The sequence below is a fragment of the Cotesia glomerata genome, linkage group LG6, assembly GCF_020080835.1.
Source record: "Cotesia glomerata isolate CgM1 linkage group LG6, MPM_Cglom_v2.3, whole genome shotgun sequence".
Taxonomy (NCBI): domain Eukaryota; kingdom Metazoa; phylum Arthropoda; class Insecta; order Hymenoptera; family Braconidae; genus Cotesia; species Cotesia glomerata.
Window position 1 is genome coordinate 5,791,943 of NC_058163.1, and position 18,856 is coordinate 5,810,798.

Here is an 18,856-nt window from a genome sequence, read left to right on the forward strand (position 1 = left end):
ATCTGGTAAAAATGCAGAAAAGATTTTTTATCCTGATCTTCCTTCAACATCATCTCCGATACCTCACGACGAAAAATTTGCCTGTACCGGCACGTTCAGGATTAGATAGCTTTGAAGTTCAAGCGTCACAAAGTTCAACAGGATCCAGTGCACCACTAACCAACACTGATGGTAGTGATTTCATGACAAAATCGCAAAGTTTTGGGCCACATTTTATTAGCTCAAGTGAATTTAATGATTTAGTACGAGACCTGAACTTATCAAAGAATAAAGCAGAGATTCTAGGTTCACGACTAAAGCAATGGAACTTGCTTCAAGATGGTGTAAAAATAACTGATCAAAGAGAGCGTCATAAAACTTTTTCATGTTTTACAAAAGAAGCCGGTATTTGTTACTGCAACAACGTGACTGATTTGTTTAATGAAATCGGAATACCATTTGTAGCATCTGACTGGCGGCTTTTATCGATAGCTCTTCAAAAAGCTTAAAAGCAGTTCTGCTCCACAATGGAAACGAATTGCCTAGTCTTCCTCTAGCACACTCTGTATTGTTAAAAGAAAGCTATGATAGTGTGAAAATCATACTAGAAAAATTAAAATACACAGAATACCAATGGCCAGTGATCGGTGATTTTAAAATGGTTGGTTTCTTGATGGGAATGCAAGGTGGATATACTAAATACCCATGTCACCTTTGTTTATGGGACAGCAGAGCTGACTCAGTTCATTATCAACAGCGTAAATGGCCTGATCGCGTCGAATTTCAGATTGGGAAACATAACGTAAAGTCGGAACCAATCGTAAAGCCTCAAAGCATATTAATGCCACCGTTACATATAAAATTAGGGCTAATGAAGCAATTCGTAAAAGCTCTGGATCCAAGCTCTAAAGCTTTCGAATATTTAAGGGGATTTTTTCCCAAATTATCTGAAGCTAAAGTTAAAGGAGGTATTTTCGTTGGACCGCAAATAAAACAAATAATGAAGAGTGATGACTTTACGAAGCTTCTCAATGCTCGTGAAAAACCAGCCTGGGAAAGTTTTAAAGCAGTAGTTGATGGATTTCTTGGGAATCATAGAGCTATTAACTATGCAGAATTGATTGAAAAAATGCTTGAAAGCTTTAAAGTTATGGGCTGCAGAATGTCTCATAAACTTCATATGCTACATTCTCATCTGGACGAATTTAAAGACAACATGGGGCCTACTCCGAGGAACAAGGAGAACGTTTTCACCAAGATGTGATGGACTTTGAACGGCGATATCAAGGGCAGTACAACGAGAATATGATGGGAGATTACATTTGGGGCTTAGTACGAGAGAGCTCATACGAGCATAAAAGAAATACGAAAAATATTCACTTTTAGACATTAATTTCTTGTTATTTTACATCTATATATCATTGTTTATCACAAATCTTGAATAAAAAAGACTCTTCTATCTAAAAAAATGTTTTCTAATTATAATTTACAGTGGAAGTGTAGAAAAACCATCAAAATCAATCATCTACGCCGAAAAATTGAAAATTGTCCTAGTTTCTACAAAAGCAAACTTTAATCGGAAAAAAAATTTTTTTCCTTATTTTTGTGGTAGGAGAAACCAAAATTTAACATGTAGAAGTTAGACCCAAAAATCGTGTTGACCGGTGTAATTAACCACGTTAAATAATAAAAATATTAATCGACCAAAAGAACCACGTGTGTCGACGTAACAATAAAGGTATGTGTTAAAACTTATTGTAGTTTCACATGTGTAAAACTTTAAATATTAATATAAATCTGAAATAGTAGAACTTTTGGGAAGCATTTATAATTTATCTTTGTAACTTTTGTAACTTTTAATTAATTCTAATATATTATATAACTCTTAAATTTGCAGTGAGTCAATTTATTTAAAAAGAAAATACCAATATCCTTTCACAATATTTCTGGGTTCCCGGTCTAGTGGTTGAAAAATACCAGGACCAAAATAAATATTAATAATTTACGTTCAACGTTTTGGACGTAACATATGTTTGGTTCTTTGATTTTAGATGAACCAATAATAAATTATTTTGTCCACGGCAAGAGCATTTTTTTTTTTTTTGAGACGTCAAGGAAGATGAGGTACAAACGGCTGAGTTTTCAGAATTTTTAAATAAAAATTCCACAAAATACTGTTTAAATATGTATCTTTGATAAGCTGAGTTGATTAAATAAAATATATGATTGTACAAACTAAAAAAAAAAAATTGTAAAAATACCCTTATTTTTAAACCTCTGAAACCCACCTAACCCTTTAATTAAAAAAAAATTGTTTTCCAATAAAAAATTCATCTCCTCCATCCAAATTCTTTGACAATATTAATTTTTTTTTTTTAATTTCTTGAATTAAAAATAAGTTTAATAATGCAAAAGTAAATTTTCGAAGACAAAAATTTTCTTGGTTCAAATCAACTATTTTTTCTGTGTAGATGACATTAAGAATACAGACGTTTCAAATTCTCATGAATATTATATAATTTTTTTGAACTGTAGAAACAATGTAGTTTATAAATTATCATTTAAAGTAACTACTTAAGATAAGAGGCCACCTCAAAAGCAAAAGCAAGCAAGTGCCAGACAATAAGCAGCTTGAGCTCATGATCGCCACGACTCGTGAATATGAAACGACAATAATCCATGGCAGTTTACGTTCTCGATGTTATATCCGTTTTTTATACACACTCTGGGTCTCTGTGGTGTAGGTACTTGCATATGCGGTTACTTATAAAGTACATTATAATGTCACGTACTTTTGTAACCCTAACATCCTCCCTTATAATCTAAAAACTACAAATACAATCGTAAAATTATTCCGACACTTGAGCTTCCAACGTCCAGAACAACTTAAAAGCATTACATCCGACACCGTATATAATATGTAAATTATTTCAAGATTAATTTAATATTTACAAAGTTATGAGGCAATAATTGTATTTCATGATGTGGCTTATTTTTTCTTACAATAATAAGTATTGATCACTTCTTCGCACTCTTTATTGATCTTATTGATAAATTACAATATTATTTTAGAAAATATGAGAAATTATGGTCCAGCTTTAGGTGCTAGCTAGCTGAAGCTTAATTGATAATTCCATTTCCATGTAAATTAAAATCGCTAAGGAGCACGCAGAAAAAAATTTTGTTAAGATAACTTAAGATATGTTGTGGTAACAAATGGATTTGTTAACAGAGGGATAACAAATGATATGTTAAAATAACAAAATTTAGGTTATAACAAGTTATTAATATGTTATAACAACAAACCAGTTTTGTTACTATAGCAAAATCTTTTAGTTTATTCGACAAAATACTTTAGTTAGTATAACAAATTTTTTTGTTGAAACGGCAAAATTATTCTATTAAAATAACAAAGAGAATTTGTTGGAGTAACAACGACAAATTGTTGAAGTAATAAAGAGAATTTGTAAGAATAACAATGAGAATTTGTTGGAATAATAAATAAATTTGTTACAGTAAATATTATAAGAATACATTCAAAAAGTAACAAAATCACTTTGTTACAGCAACAAAATCACTTTGTTACAGCAACAAAATCACTTTGTTGCAGCAACAAAGTCATTTTGTGATAGCAACAACATGATTTTGTTAGAGCAACAAATTGATTTTGTGATTTAACAAACTGGTTTGTTACTACAACTTGAAACATTTTGTTAATGCAACTAGTAGATTTGTTGCAATAACTATACTCATTTGTAACCACAACATATTTTTCAGTTATCCCGTCTTTTGTTATTTCAACAAAATCGTTTTTATGCGTGAGCTAATTGTTAAATTAGTCTGAAATTTTAGTGGTAAGCTATGGATGTATTTCTTTCGATAAAAAAATTTTTATAACTTTAATAAAATACACTGAGAGAAAAAACTTCTTTTGAAAAAAATTAACATTGTTGTAATAAGAAATTAATTTGTTGAGAATTATTAACAATTTTATATCTAAGATAAAGAAATCAAAATTTATTTAACAGTAATTTTCTTGTTGAAAAAAACTTTTTTTGATTCGGAAAAAAGCAATTTTAGATAGACAACTTGCAAATTTTCATTTAAAATTGTTTTTCCGGAATTTAAAAAACTTTTTTAAAATGAATTACATTTTTTGAAAAGAATGACATTAATTTAAAAATTAAATTAAATTATAGCATTTAGGTTGTCTATACAGTACCCGGTAATTAATATTAGAATCTAAATTTTTTTTTTATTAAAATTAAAAATTATAATTTAAAAATCATAACAATTCACATAATTCATATTTAAGTAAAAAAATAAAACTGTATTAAGTTATTCACTCAACTTAATATATTGATTTTAAATAAATTTTAAAACGTTTTATAGAGTCATTATTTCTCAAGAATTGCCACCTTATGTTCCACAAGCTTATAATACGTATGTATTTATATAAATCTTGTATCATAAAAGAGCAAGAGCAACCTCAGTAGCCGAGAGATTGTAATCGCCGATCTATGATCAATATCATATATCATCTTAAATCACGACGATGATCATCTCTAATACCTGATTATAATTACAAATTATTTGCTCTTACTAACTATTGAAATCACGTTAAAAATAATTTATAAATACTTAATATATTCTGCGTAACATAATCATAACAGTAAATATGCAAAAAGAAAAAATTCGTAATATTATCTTAGAAAAAGGATTTACTCAAGACTACGCCAGTGCGAGTCAATGATCGGTGACTTGCGGGGGAGAATCTCAACATACACAAGTCGGGGTCCCCCGACATCCGGAAGAAGTGGTAGTCCTTTACATGTTTCAAGGACTCGACGCCAGGTGCCGCGGTCAGGAACTTGCCAAAACATACTGACAGGTACAATACTTTTTTTTATTTATTTTTAAGAGATGGTTCTTTTTAAGCGGATTTATCTGTACATACCATTTTTTCTATTTTTCATCGATTTAATGAGAAATAAAAAAATATTTTTGAAAAATTACATTTTTAATTTTTTTAATTCTATACATAGAAATTTTTCTTTTAATTTTTTTATAATTAGTTTGTTAACAATAAGCCTAATAATTTTCAGATGTCTGATGATTTCAGTTTAATAAAATTTTATACACGTTAAAAATTAGTAGTGATTTGGGAGTGAATGCGGAGTAGATGATTTTCAATTGATTTACTCCTTCCGGAAGTGAAATTCACTCTGGGAAGGATTTAAATTATATTATTAATAAACTTCACTAAGCGGAGTAAATTTTTTATTTCTAATATTGCATGAAAATAAAAAAATAAATTGTTTTGACTCGTTTAAACATCACAAAATAGCGTATTTAGAGATTTGAGAAATTACAATTTATAAATCTTTTTCTAATTTCTGTCAAAATTCGAGTAAAAAAAAATTTTTTATACAAATCCAAAAAAATTTTTTTTTAATTCAAATTTTTTCGAAAACTTTTTTTCGTAATTTAATTTTTTTTTAATTCGGATTATTGAACAAAAATTTTTTTTTTTATTGAGCAAAAAAAATTTTTTTCTGGAACTTAAATTTGTTTTTAATTTTGAATTTTTTCAAAAATTTAATTTTTTCCAGGTTTTATTGTTTCCTTAGATTAATTAGATTAATTGTTTTTTGTTTTTTAGAGCTATAGTGTTAACAAACTTTATGATATTATTACAAAATTCATGCTTTAAGTATCGCCTATTATTTTTTATAAAATTTTTAATAAATTGACTTTAAAATGTATCGATTTTGTTTATTGATAATTTTTTTTATATCGCAGCGTAGCGTACTTACTATCAAAACAAGTACAATTATTTTTTAAAATTGCTGTAATTATAACTCAATAACAAGCCATGTTATCAATTTAATTTTTTCTGTTTCTTCTTGTAATTAGTTCTCAATGCAATGACCCTCTATTTTTTTTTGATTTGACAAAAATTGTAATTGTAATAATATTGACGTGCAGACAAATGATGACACTTTCGCCTTTTTTATTTCAATTTTTTTCTATTCTCAGTCATTGTATCAGAAGTAATTTCTAGTTTCACAAACATTTTTTTTTTTTCGGGTTTTGTGAACGCTGTAATCATTGCTCTAATGGGAAAATTTTTTGTTTTTATCAATACGGAGATACTTAATAACTACAAGAATATTGAAGATTGTCATTTGAAAAAACTTGTATGTTAACCTGACGTATGAATAAATATGGTCTGCCAATTTCAGAATAATCGCTGCAATAGTTGTCTCTCAAAAACTTATCTAAAATAACCTTTTTCGAACGATCAGCTTAATGGTGACTTTAAATTATAAATTTTAGTAATTATTATTTATTTATTAGTGCAACAAAATCGACGTTAAACTATATATTAACGACTATGCCCCAGGCTTGTCATTAACACAATGATTCGTTATTAATCATTTTTTTCCGATTTAAAAAAAATTCCCCACCATAGATTAAAGCATTATTGTACTATTGATGTAAATATTCATTCTCAAAAAACCCAACCACTCAAAAATTCAATTAACAAATACATTGATATTATCAATCGGTTATCTTTACTTAGAAAAAAAAATTTCCCGCTACACTTAAAATTATCAGACCAATAAAAATCATAGTACAATGCTATCAGCTAAACATGGGGATTTTTTTACACATATTTTTTAGCATTATACATATATATACTTCAACTATGTATACTTCAACTATATATACTTCAATTTATTTTTCAGTGTATTCTAGCATTCGTCATTCTAACAAAGTGTCGGTGACGATTAATGAAAACAAGTGTTCTCAATTACAACAAACTAACTTTAATAGCATTGACTTTTAATCTGTCTTTAAAAAATGTTCGGAAGAAGTTTTCAACTTAGTTTGATCGGCCTAATTCTACTGTATTTGCAATTATGCTCAGGCAGATGTCCTTCTCACTGTGACAGCAATGTTAAAAATTTCGATCTTAGCGAGGTAAAAATTGAAATAAAGTTTGAAAAATTCAAAAATGCACGCCTCATAACGCTCATTTAATTTTAAAGAAGCAAGTCGTATTACTAACTTTTTAATTGAAAGTGCAAGTAGGTGTATTCACAATAAACTGTGCTTTAATTTTAAATTCAAATATTTCGCGGTATTTTCATCTCAAATAAGAAAAATAAAGCGCAAACACACTCTGACCAGACGACAGAGCTCTGATGCATGGTTTATTTACATACATAAATAGATTTTCAAAAATAAATTGATTTAAGTTTTTTTTTAATTTATTTTAGGGATGTGCGAATATCGTTCGAATCGAATCGAATATTAATATTCAATTCGAAATTCGAATCGAATAATTCGAATTTTCGAATTATTCGAAATTCGACGAATAATTCGAAAAATTCCGAATAATTCGAAAAAAATCGAATAATTCGAAATTCGACGAATGATTCGAAAAAAAATCGAATACTTCGAAAATTTTCGAATAATTCGAACAATTCGCGAATCATCGAAATATGATTGGATTTTCTATTGTTTCCAATTTGAATTCCCCATTACATCGTATATAAAAATATGATATTTATGAATAATATAATTTTTGATTAAAAATCAATTACTCGGAGAAAACAATTACTCAATTTCAATATATGTTCATCTCTGTCAGGTTGTGTCAGAGTGGTGAGTAGAATGTAAAAAAATGTTTTTTTTTTCTAAACTAGGACTTCTTGAGACAATTAATCCTTTATTAAAAAATTGATTTGACGATTTTATTGTTGTCGCTTATCGCTGCTATAACAACCACTTTGGCAACAGTTACCATGGCAACGGTTAAATATTAACAAATGAAATTTGTAAAAATATTGATTAATTAAATTTTTGATAATTAACATTTTAAGAGAAGCGTACTCAAATGAAGAGTCGCGATGAGCGTAACATCAAGATGAGCTTATATCTTTAAAAATGTCAATAATTAAGAAATGATGTTGTATTTTATCGGATGATATTTTTAACGACATAAGCTCATCCTGGAGTTACACTTATTGAGACCCATCATTTGAATACCCTCACGAATTTTTCCATATATTTTTGCATATGATATTTTCTCATATTTGTGAAATATATAAAATATATCGAAAATTCGTGTGGGTATTCAAATGAAAGCTCTTGATGAGCGTAACATCAAGATAAGCTCATTACCTGATAAATGTTAATAATTAAGAAATGACATTGTATTTTATCCACTGATGATATTCTTAATGATATAAGCTCATCCTAGAGTTACACTTATCGAAACCTTTTATTTGAATACCCACACGAATTTTTCCATATATTATGTATATTTCATAAATATAAGAAATATCATCATATATATAAAATATATGAAAAAAATCTTGTGTGTACTCGAATGAAAGGTCTCGATGAGCTTAACTTAAGGATGAGCTTATATCTTAAAAAATATTTAAGATTATATGTATTATATATTTATTTAATATTTTTTCCATGTGTCAATTATCGTTTATTTTTGTAAGAAAGCCACGGGAATGTTATAGTGATTGCAGATGATAAGTTACAATTTATATTAGCTAGAATAATCACATGGATAAAAAGTAAATGCCAATTCGATGAGCCAATTTTCAATCTGTGCAAGTCAATATCAATAATTCAATTATCCAAGTCTAGATAAAAAAATGCAATTCTATAAAGCGCCAAGCGGAGCGGGTAGGAAACAGCTAGTAAAATGTATATCAATTGTTAATTTTATATTTGAATATCGAACATAACAAACTCTAAATTTAAAATACTTAAAAATTTGCGAATAATATGATAATTCACGAATAATTCGGTAAAAATTCGAAGTATTCGAAATTTTTCGAATTATCCGGAATTTTTCGAATTATTCGAAATTTTTCGAATTATTCGTCGAATTTCGGATTATTCGGGAACTTTCGAATAATTCGAATCGAATATTAATATTCGATTCGGAACGAATAATTCGTAAGTGGGAATTATTCGCACACCCCTAATTTATTTTAAATAAATGACACCGAATTTTACAACCATCTACAATACGGAACCAGTTGCTGTAATTCTGAAGCTAATAAAATGAACCCAGTCTCAATACGTCACTTTTTTGGAGAGTTGTCGTGATTACATACTATGAATTATGTAAAAACATGCAGACGTTCAAGTAAAACTTTTCTCATAAACTTTTTTTTTTTAAAAAGTAATGAGGTATAATTTTTTAGAAAATATGAGATGAATTGTTTAGAGTGCTTTTGCACGCCTCATAGCGCGAAGCGCGTGAGGTTGTGCTTTATACTCGACTCGTCAAGGTCAAGCAATTTTGTGATTTTTAAATGCCTCTATTACATTCATAGTACACTTATACAATGATATAAGTAGATGTACACCGAAAAAACACTTAAATTAAACCATTTTTTACTTTCTAAAATCATTTCATGTTGCTAATTTGAAAAAAAAAAAAAAAAAAACGTTTTGAAAAAATTTTACCTGGACGTCCGGGTGTCACCCCATTTTGGATGTACCAACGATTACTCCCGAACAAATTGATATTTCAAGACCAGACCTTTTTTATTAGTTTAAGAATTCGATGAACTGGGTCCGTATTTCATATTAGTGGCCTAGTTTACGTATTTTTTTTTTAAATTGAATTTTTATTAAAATTCACTACTATACAACCGTACAAAGCCAAATGAACTTTTCTTATTTGTCACGTGAAAACTATGGCGCCACTTAATCAAGCTAGATTTTTTTAGACTGCGTGCGCATATGTTAAGAAAAAAGGGCGCCGATATTTAAAAAAAATTAAAAAAAAAATACTCTGTAAGAAATTACTTAATTATAATTTTTTTTAACTTCCCGCTAAGAAAATTGAAAATTTACAAAAATCGGGAAGTTATTGGTTTTACCCCGTTTTTCGAAAATCGAGTTCTCATCAGATCTTGACGTTTTGAGATCCTAGGAAGCTTCCCTGATTGTTTTCGCGATGATGTCCGTATGTCTGTACGTATGTGTGTGTGTGTGTGTGTGTGTGTGTGTGTGTGTGTGTGTGTGTGTGTGTGTGTGTGTGTGTGTGTGTGTGTGTGTGTGTGTGTGTTTTCCTTAGGGGGCGAATCCTTTTTACGGATTCTAGGCATAGCTGTTTGGCCTGGATATGTGGCGACTCGACGCAGCGTCATACTAAAACTCGACGCTGACGCCCCTACCCACTAAACCCTAAACCCCTTTCTCTTCTATCCTCTGATCCCCCATGGTACCGCCGTAAGGCATTTCTTCGCGGGGGGAGGAATTAACTGCCGCTCTTCCTTCTGGTGGCTAAGATGTTATTTCTTTCTTCTAGATTCTGTCTTTCGCTCTTTTCCTCTCAATGGATCGCAACTCTGTAAACACTTTTGTAGCAAAAGTGCTTGTGGCGTTCCAGGCAGCTTCTGACGACAACATTGCTTCTACTATTGATTCTGGTTGGGTTCTCTTTTTCAGAATCTTCTCTAACTCATCACGCTGTTGGTTGAAACGTGGACACACAAAGAAAACATGCTCCGCATCTTCATTGACCCCTGGACAGGACGGGCACTCTGGGGTATCATCGTGCTTAAAGCGGTGAAGATACTTCCGGTAACATCCGTGTCCTGATGTGTGTGTGTGTGTGTGTGTGTGTGTGTGTGTGTGTGTGTGTGTGTGTGTATGTATATATGTATGTATGTGACCCTCTTATAACTTTTGAACGGCTTGACCGATTTAGTCGCGGTTGGTGCCATTTGAAAGGGCTTGACCAAACTTAGATTTTGAATACTATTTGGACTGATTCGAACCAGTAGATTTTGAGAAATCTCAAAAAAACTACAAAAAAAAATTTTTTGAAATGAGGTTTTTTTGGAATTACTTTTAAACGGCTTTATCGATCAATTCCAAAAACTAATCAGCTCTTAACATTAAAAAACCACGTCGATCACCGCAAGCCCAGTCAAAATCAGTTGATTCGTTCGTGAGTTATCGTTGTCGAAAGAAAACCAAAAAAAGTGTTTTTTTCAGAATTACTTCAAAATTCCTGGCTTGATCGATTAAAACTTGAAAATTTTTCATGAAGCTTCAAAAACTGCGTCGAATGCCGCCAACCGCGTGAAAATCGGTTCATTCATTCAAAAGTTATTACCGTTTGAAAATTCAAAAAATTGTGTTTTATTAAACTTCTATTAGAGTTTTGAGCTCGAAGAGCTCAAATTGACACAAAAAAAATATTTTTGAGCTCAAAGAGCTCAAAAACGTAATGTATAGTTTTGAGCGCTTAAGAACAAAATGAGCGGGAAGTTCCAGGAATAACCTTTAGGTTCAACCGTCATCCTAATTTTTTTTTAATCAATTACACAATTAATTTTTTTCTTAAGAAATGAATGAGCGTTATGAGGCGTGCACTTTTGGATTTTCCAAACTTTTTTTTATTTTTGTTTACTCATATTATCTTATAAATACATTAAGGTTGTGATGAAAGCATTTTAAGATCAGAAAATTTCTTTACCTTGACGTAATAAGAATAGAGCACTATCTCAAATACTTTCGCGTTATGAGACGTGTAATATACCAGTTATTAAGAACTAAGCAATCGGTTCGGTTACTTTATAAAAATATTTGTTCTTTTTTTACAGCTTGCTGGCAGATGGTATGTTGTAGCTGCTTCACCAGTAAGACATACAGTAAACACATGCATCTACTTTGATATCGTTGTGATCGGACCTAATACGTTTTCAATGAACTTTACATCTGCTAGCTATCCAAATGCACGAACTTTTTCTTGGAGCGTAGTCGGCCTAAAAACGGGAAACAAACTAAGCGAGCTCTGGCAAATGAATGGTTCGCCAAATATATTCGGTAATTGTTGATTCGACAATTTTTATGATTCTGTGTATATTTCTCAGAATAATACTAATTGTAAAATTTTAATTATTGTTAACGATGAATTATTATGTCCGATAGGTCCATTTTTTCAAAAGTTGCTGGCAATGGACACCAACAGTTATTGTGCTTTGATCACTTGCACTGATCATAATCCTACCATGTACAGAGACTCTTTTGGAATGGTATTGTCAAGGGCGAAAAGATTGGTGGACGCTGATTTACTTTCTATGAAAGAAAAAATTTCTTACTATATTAACGAAACAGAAATTGTTGATGTCCCAAATTTGTGTTGGAAATGACGTGTAATTTAATAATCTATAAAAATAAATTATTGATGGGCTAAAAAATTAAATTAATGAATTATTGACGTCCTCAATGCTCATATACGTGATTATATCAGTTTGTTGAAACGAAAAATAATAATTAAATATACACTGAAAAAAAAAAATTCTTGACTGGAGGATAAATTTTCTTGACTCAAGAAAATATTAAGGAAAATTGAAAATTTCTTGAATGAAGTCAAAGTTTAAAAATTTTTTCTTGCTGCAAAATAACTTTCATTTTCCTTAAAATTTTCTTGGCGCAAGCAATTTGTTTTTTGTGTATACTTACAAATAATTATTCATCTTTTAATTTATTAATTATTAATAAATATGATATAATTTGTTATTATTAACTTATTTGAATAATTTTTAACGTAGATTTGTGAGATGGATTATAAAAAACAGAGAAATTAAACTGTTTAAAAATATTAGAACAAAAAAAATTTTCTCATTTCTCTCATATGAATACAATGGTGCCGCTTAATTCTGTTAAAATAATATTAAGCAATCGTATTATTAGTAGATTTTTTTAGCTATGTGCAAAAAATGTGCGTCAATAATTAAAAAATAATCATAAAATACTCCGTAAAAAATTAATTAATAATTTTTATTTCTTCTAATAATCAATCATGTACTGAGAGAAAGAATTTCTTTTGAAAAAAGTGGGCAATGTTGCAATAAGTAATTAATTTGCTGAAAATTTTTAACAATTTTATTTTTTAGCTGAAGGAATCAAAATTTTTCTCACCGTAACTTTCATTCAGAAAAAAAAAAGTTTCAGATAAACAACGCGAATTTTCATCCAAAATTATTATTTCCGAATCTATAAAACTTCTTTTGAACTAAAAAATTTATGTGAGAAAAATAAAAATAAATGAGCCTTATGAGGTTTGCACTTTTGGATTTTTCACCTTCAATTGTAAAAGGTTTAAATATATAACCTTTAAAGTAGCATTAGGTATATTAATTATATTGTATTGACTTCACGTGTTAGCTTCATGTGTTAAGCTAATTGAGTAAGGCGGAAGTATACGTGGGTACTACAGAGTACATATATGTATGACGGGGATCGATTGTTGTCTGCAATCGGACGTCTCGAAGATCATTAGGCTGCGCGGGAGTCCTTTCTGGTACACGTACAATATATCGAGTGTTCGGATGATGTGATGCCGGCTTTCACATGAATACACACTGCTTTCTCCGATTGGCTCTTCCATACAATGTGTACACACTATATGGCTAAAAAATCAATTTTTATTCATTTCATTTTTCTTTATTAATCATCAGATTTCGGTTCATTATGGGTGAATAATATCGACAATCAATTTTATATCCCAAACAATTATTGCGGAAAAATCCAACCGCAAACACATGATAAACCTGAAAATAAATAACTTTTAAATATTGTTATTAATAATAATACGGAGGAATTAAAAAATAAAAAAGTGAGGAACGAACAAACGGGCTCTCGATCCACCTTCGCTTAGTGGACCATGATGCTGGTACATACGCACCCACATACTACGTACACCTACACACCAAAGAACTGGCTGAGCAGTTTCGTATCAGGTACGGATCTTCGTAATCTCCGGCATCGACACATGGCTGTCCTGGGCCTTCTTACGGGCGTGCATGACTCATCCAAGGTTGTAAATCACTTCTGGGTCCCACTTTACAGCTTTCGAGGACGAGATCCACCCGAAAATCGTTTTCTCCGTGTATCCAATACTCAACACATGCTTGCGTGCATAATATTTGCAAATGCGGATACATATCTGCAAATACGTTGTTGTGATGATGATGCAAAAAATTTACGTCAGCTAGCCAGTATATGAAAATTTGAAGTTTGATTTATCTTGTCGTTATTCAATAATTAAACTTCATTGTCAAGCTTTTATGGGCGATGCTATCTTCAATAAACGAAATTATGTCGATTGTGTGATGGAAAATGTAATCCAAATGCTATCGATAACATTGATTCTGATCAATGATTATTGTTGGTATAAGTAAGAAATATTGAATTGTTATAAGTATCAGACAGATTAGCACAACTTTTTAAGAAATAAAATGCAAGTATGTTTGCTTGGTAAACAACGATTGATTTTAAATTTTCATGATTTTGCAGTGGAGAAACAAATAAGTATGAATGATTGTTGTTGGCGTAATGCGAAAATTCCAAATGATAGCCGAGTATTTGATGGAGAATGGTAAATGAGATACTGTTTTATGTATTTATGGATTGTTGTTGTCGATGATGTAGGTCAATTTGACGTGAGTGTGCAGGTCCAACAGGACGTTAACTCGACAATTGCGTTTAAAATGCGGTCTGGTTATCGTTACACTGCTAACAGTACAGATGAATGTTATAAGTCAAATGATCCTTTCTGTAAATCACATTGCAGCATAATATCTCGCTTTTCCACGATCTATATATCCACATCCAACAACGCTCGAAAGAAAGACAACCAGAGTGCTGGATAATGATAGAAAGAAGGAGAGAAAAAGATAGTGTGTTCTAGTCGTCACGACTCTTCCTACAGAGTGACGCGGCTTGTATCCACTGTCTCAAGATCCATCGGATATACGCTCCTCAACGATGCAGAGAGTGAGAGGGTGGAGTTTTATCTAGTTGTTGTAGATCCAAGAAAAAAAACAAACGTGGAATCGATTCACCTCGCCTCATTTTTATACCAATCAACGTACATTACTCTCTTTTACTCAAACCAGAGATATATCTGGGTAAATATGTTATGATTTCTGTAACTGGTACTTGTAATCAGGACGCTAAACTACAGCCAGGCCTTACCAGCACATGGTGCACGTTAATGTGAACCAATCACCATTCGTCGCTACACCAATTCTCAAAAACACTTCGGGCGACTCGTCGATCAACAAAGCTACTGAAATCATTCAAGCATCAAGAGCTCTGCATTAACCCAATTAACTCATCAATTGTCTTGTCTTCATTGTCCTTCTCTCCTCATCAAGATCCGGCTGATACATTATCTGGCCCAATGAACTCATAATAACTCTCATTTACTTAGCATTGACACTTTCTGCTTCAGACTACAACTCATCATGGGTCTAGTTAATTTACTCTGGCCATTGATCATCTGATCTACCTATTGTTTTATATTAATCTACTTGCGTCTTTATCTCCATCTAGAACGAGTTAGTCATCTAATCATTAGAGACATACTCCCATTTAGCACAAGTCATATCGATTCTATGTCTAAATAAATCATATCAAAAACAACAGATTGATGGGTACCCTCAAGTAATTGATAACTTCTCACTTAATTCTTCTCATAAATGAATAAAATATTCATCAAAAGCCAGAATTAATAATTGTAAATTACACATTATAAATGCAAATACAGAATTTCAATTTTGATTCTATCAAGGCTAACATTAAAATCGATCTGGTGGTACTTTGGGCTGTTGCACCCGCACTCTTGCATGAGCAGTGTGCTAAACAGGTTTGACGAGTTGAAGGTGGTGTACCACTGAGGCCACGTGCTGCAACGCATTACTTATAATCCCATCAGCATTTCTCTCCCTTCTTTATTTTTAATGTTTTTTCCTCACTTGGTAATTTTTATTTCTATTTTTAATTCCCTCTTCTCCATCATCAAACTCATTTTCTTTCTCTGTCCTTCGAGCACTGGCGCATCGACTCATCTACTCGGTTATTACTTTTATTTATCTTAACGTTAATTCTTGCACTATCACTGCCTTCTTAGAGTTGATATGCTGATGCTATTCTTGGTTATGAGGCGCATCATGTCCACTCAACTCAATCGCACGTGCGCTCGTGAATTTGTTCATTCAACACTTATTGCCACAAGTATTTTTAACAGGCTACGCATCATTGTTATAATCATAACAATTATCATCCTTTTATTCTTTTTTATTATTGCTTTGCATCCACTTCAATTAATCAATCGTCTGCGTTTTTTACTCCATGTCTTTTTCTTCTTCATCTTGCTTGTTATGAAGAGATGTTATATGCTTATAATTATATTTTTTAATGATTTATTATTTTTTAATTTATTTGTTCGTTGCAGACAATAATTTTTGATGTTATTGAAAATAAATGTTACCGTAAACAGATAATTAATTAGGTTATTTGCAATATTCAACGGTAAGTAAGTATCACTTAGATTATTAGATTATTATAATCACGTGACACTATAATCAAAAACTACTTAAGTAGTTATTTGCCTACAACTTGATTCTTTCTGAATGAAAATTTTTTTTAGGATAAAAAAAATTAAATGATGAAATCCAATGTCTGATTGGAACTTCATTGGCACGACTATCAGTTACAATGGGACCCAGTGACTACCAAGGAATACAAAAATTAAGAATACCACCTGACAAGATTTGGAAACCTGATATCGTTCTTTTCAATAAGTAATTTTTTAATTTATAAATAAACTTCTGCAGTTTGTTAATAATTAATAATGTCACGAAAATGATGTAATCAATATCGTAATTCACATTAAATTATTATACGTATTTTAACAATTTTTTATTGCAGTGCCGATGGAAAGTATGAAGTACGTTACAAAAGCAATATCATCATATTTGCAGACGGAAATATACAATGGGTACCGCCAGCTCTTTATCAAAGTTGATGCACAATAGATGTTACTTATTTTCCTTTTGATCAACAAACATGCTCAATGAAATTTGGCTCATGGATTTATAACGGTGATCAAGTCTCACTGGGATTATTAGACAATAAAAATTACGTATCACTATCAGACTATAGCAAAAGTGGTACCTGGGATATCATTGAACTGCCAGCATTTTTGAATGTATATTCAGAACCCAATGCTCCAACAGAAACTGACATCACATTTTACATAACGATTCGCCGGAAAACGTTGTTCTAAAGCTGATGATAAAGTCACTTTGGGCATTAGTATACTCTTGTCGCTTGTTTTGTTCTTATTATTAGTCAGTGAAATTTTATCGCCAACATCTTTAGTGCTTCCGTTAATTGCCAAATACCTATTATTCATATTTTTGATGAATCTGTTCGTTATTTCAATGACTGTGATAGTCATCAACTGGAATTTCCGAGGACCAAAGACTTACCGAATGCCGTGCTGGATGCGTCTAGTTTTTTTTGAAATATTTACCGACTATATTATTCATGAAACGGCCGAAAAAAACGTGACTCCGTTGGATGATGGAGCGAGGCAACAGCAAATATAATAAGAGAACGGATGAAAATGTTGTTCCTATTTCGGCAGAACATGCAGTTGCGTTCAATGAATCTAGGAATAATCAACTGAAAGCTATGGAACTGATTGAAATAAATAACATCCACATGCAAAACCATCACTATCCGAGTTGTAACGTCAGTCCGAGTCATCTGCCCGATAACTTCCCGAATGCCTATAATCACAATGACAGTGATAATATTTGAAATGAGGATTTACACATGCAAGTAAGTAAAGTCTTATTATTTTTATCATTAGGTAGAAAAATTCTTAAGGCAATCGTAAAATCCAAACTCTGTAGACCCATTTAATTTACTAGAAAAAATGTACAAGCTAACGCTACGAAGATAAGATCGAGATAAAATCTTAAAATATCTCGTAAGTTTCATCCCCAAGTGTTTTTGCTCAGCTATTGCTATTGAGAGTATGTAAAAGATAGAAGGTAGCATAGTTATATAGTAGGTATTGAGAGTATCTTCTGGGTAATACTTTAATGCTGTTTTAGTACATGGGGGAGGAACAAACGCGTAACGAGAATGCGAATAAATTGGAAAGGTATATGTTGTATGAAAAAACTAACATATTTATACAGTGTAATGCCGCAGTACATTCGTAAGAGGACTTGTGAGGGTAAGCTCTTGGAAACTCACACAAGTATTTACTTTCTTAATGTTTTTTGCTAAGCGCACGGCCTAACTTATCGATATTGGCTCCAAGCTACGCTTTATTTCTATCTCTTTTGCGGCTTTAGCCCTCGTATTTTATGGAAGGAGCTCGGAAAATATTCTTTCGGAACGTTTTTTTAGGGTAGAGTAAATTATTATTGACTGAAAGCGAGAGTTGTTAAAATTGTTAAGTCTTTTTATAGTAACAAACAAAATTAATCTTAACGTTATTATTGCTAAAATGCTTAGTTTCGAAAATATAAGCAGTTGAATATTTCAAGATCAAAAAAGATTTTTTTTTACCTTATTTTTTGAGAATAATATTTTATTTTTTAATTTTCAAGTCGTGTAAGCAAATATGAAAATCTATTTTTTGTAATACCAACCGCGAAACTTAGCTTTTCGAGCTATAGTTAGGAGGGGTAAAATGAATGATATCTAGCCAGCTATAGTTGAGTTTATTATTCTCACACACGTATCGATAAGTGACATCTCTCTCTCTATCTGTCTCTACCTTCCCGTACGGATACTAAAAAATACTATAGGATATTTAGTTTCGTTTATTTCGACAATCGTCCGCCATGGAAAGTATAAATCGAAAAAAAAGAAATCTTGGCGACAAGTCGATTCTTGTAAACAAGATTTTTATATCTGCTTAAAAATATTGCTTTAAACTTTAATAAATTTTGTTTGCATTCTCTCAAATCCGAGTTTCGCCGTTGATATTACAAAAAATTTTGTTCGA

General features: G+C 31.1%; 1 protein-coding gene and 1 pseudogene across 1 annotated transcript; both read left to right on the forward strand.

Annotated features, from left to right (window-relative positions):
- Window positions 1-6,746: 6,746 nt before the first annotated feature.
- Window positions 6,747-12,211, forward strand: LOC123266782. The gene is made up of 3 exons (XM_044731183.1): window positions 6,747-6,966; window positions 11,640-11,862; window positions 11,968-12,211. Exons 1-3 carry the CDS (start codon window positions 6,847-6,849, stop codon window positions 12,186-12,188), a joined length of 564 nt encoding a protein of 187 aa, XP_044587118.1. The 5' UTR covers window positions 6,747-6,846; the 3' UTR covers window positions 12,189-12,211.
- Window positions 12,212-13,705: 1,494 nt separating this feature from the next.
- Window positions 13,706-17,113, forward strand: LOC123267265 (annotated as a pseudogene).
- The last annotated feature ends 1,743 nt before the right edge of the window (window positions 17,114-18,856 follow it).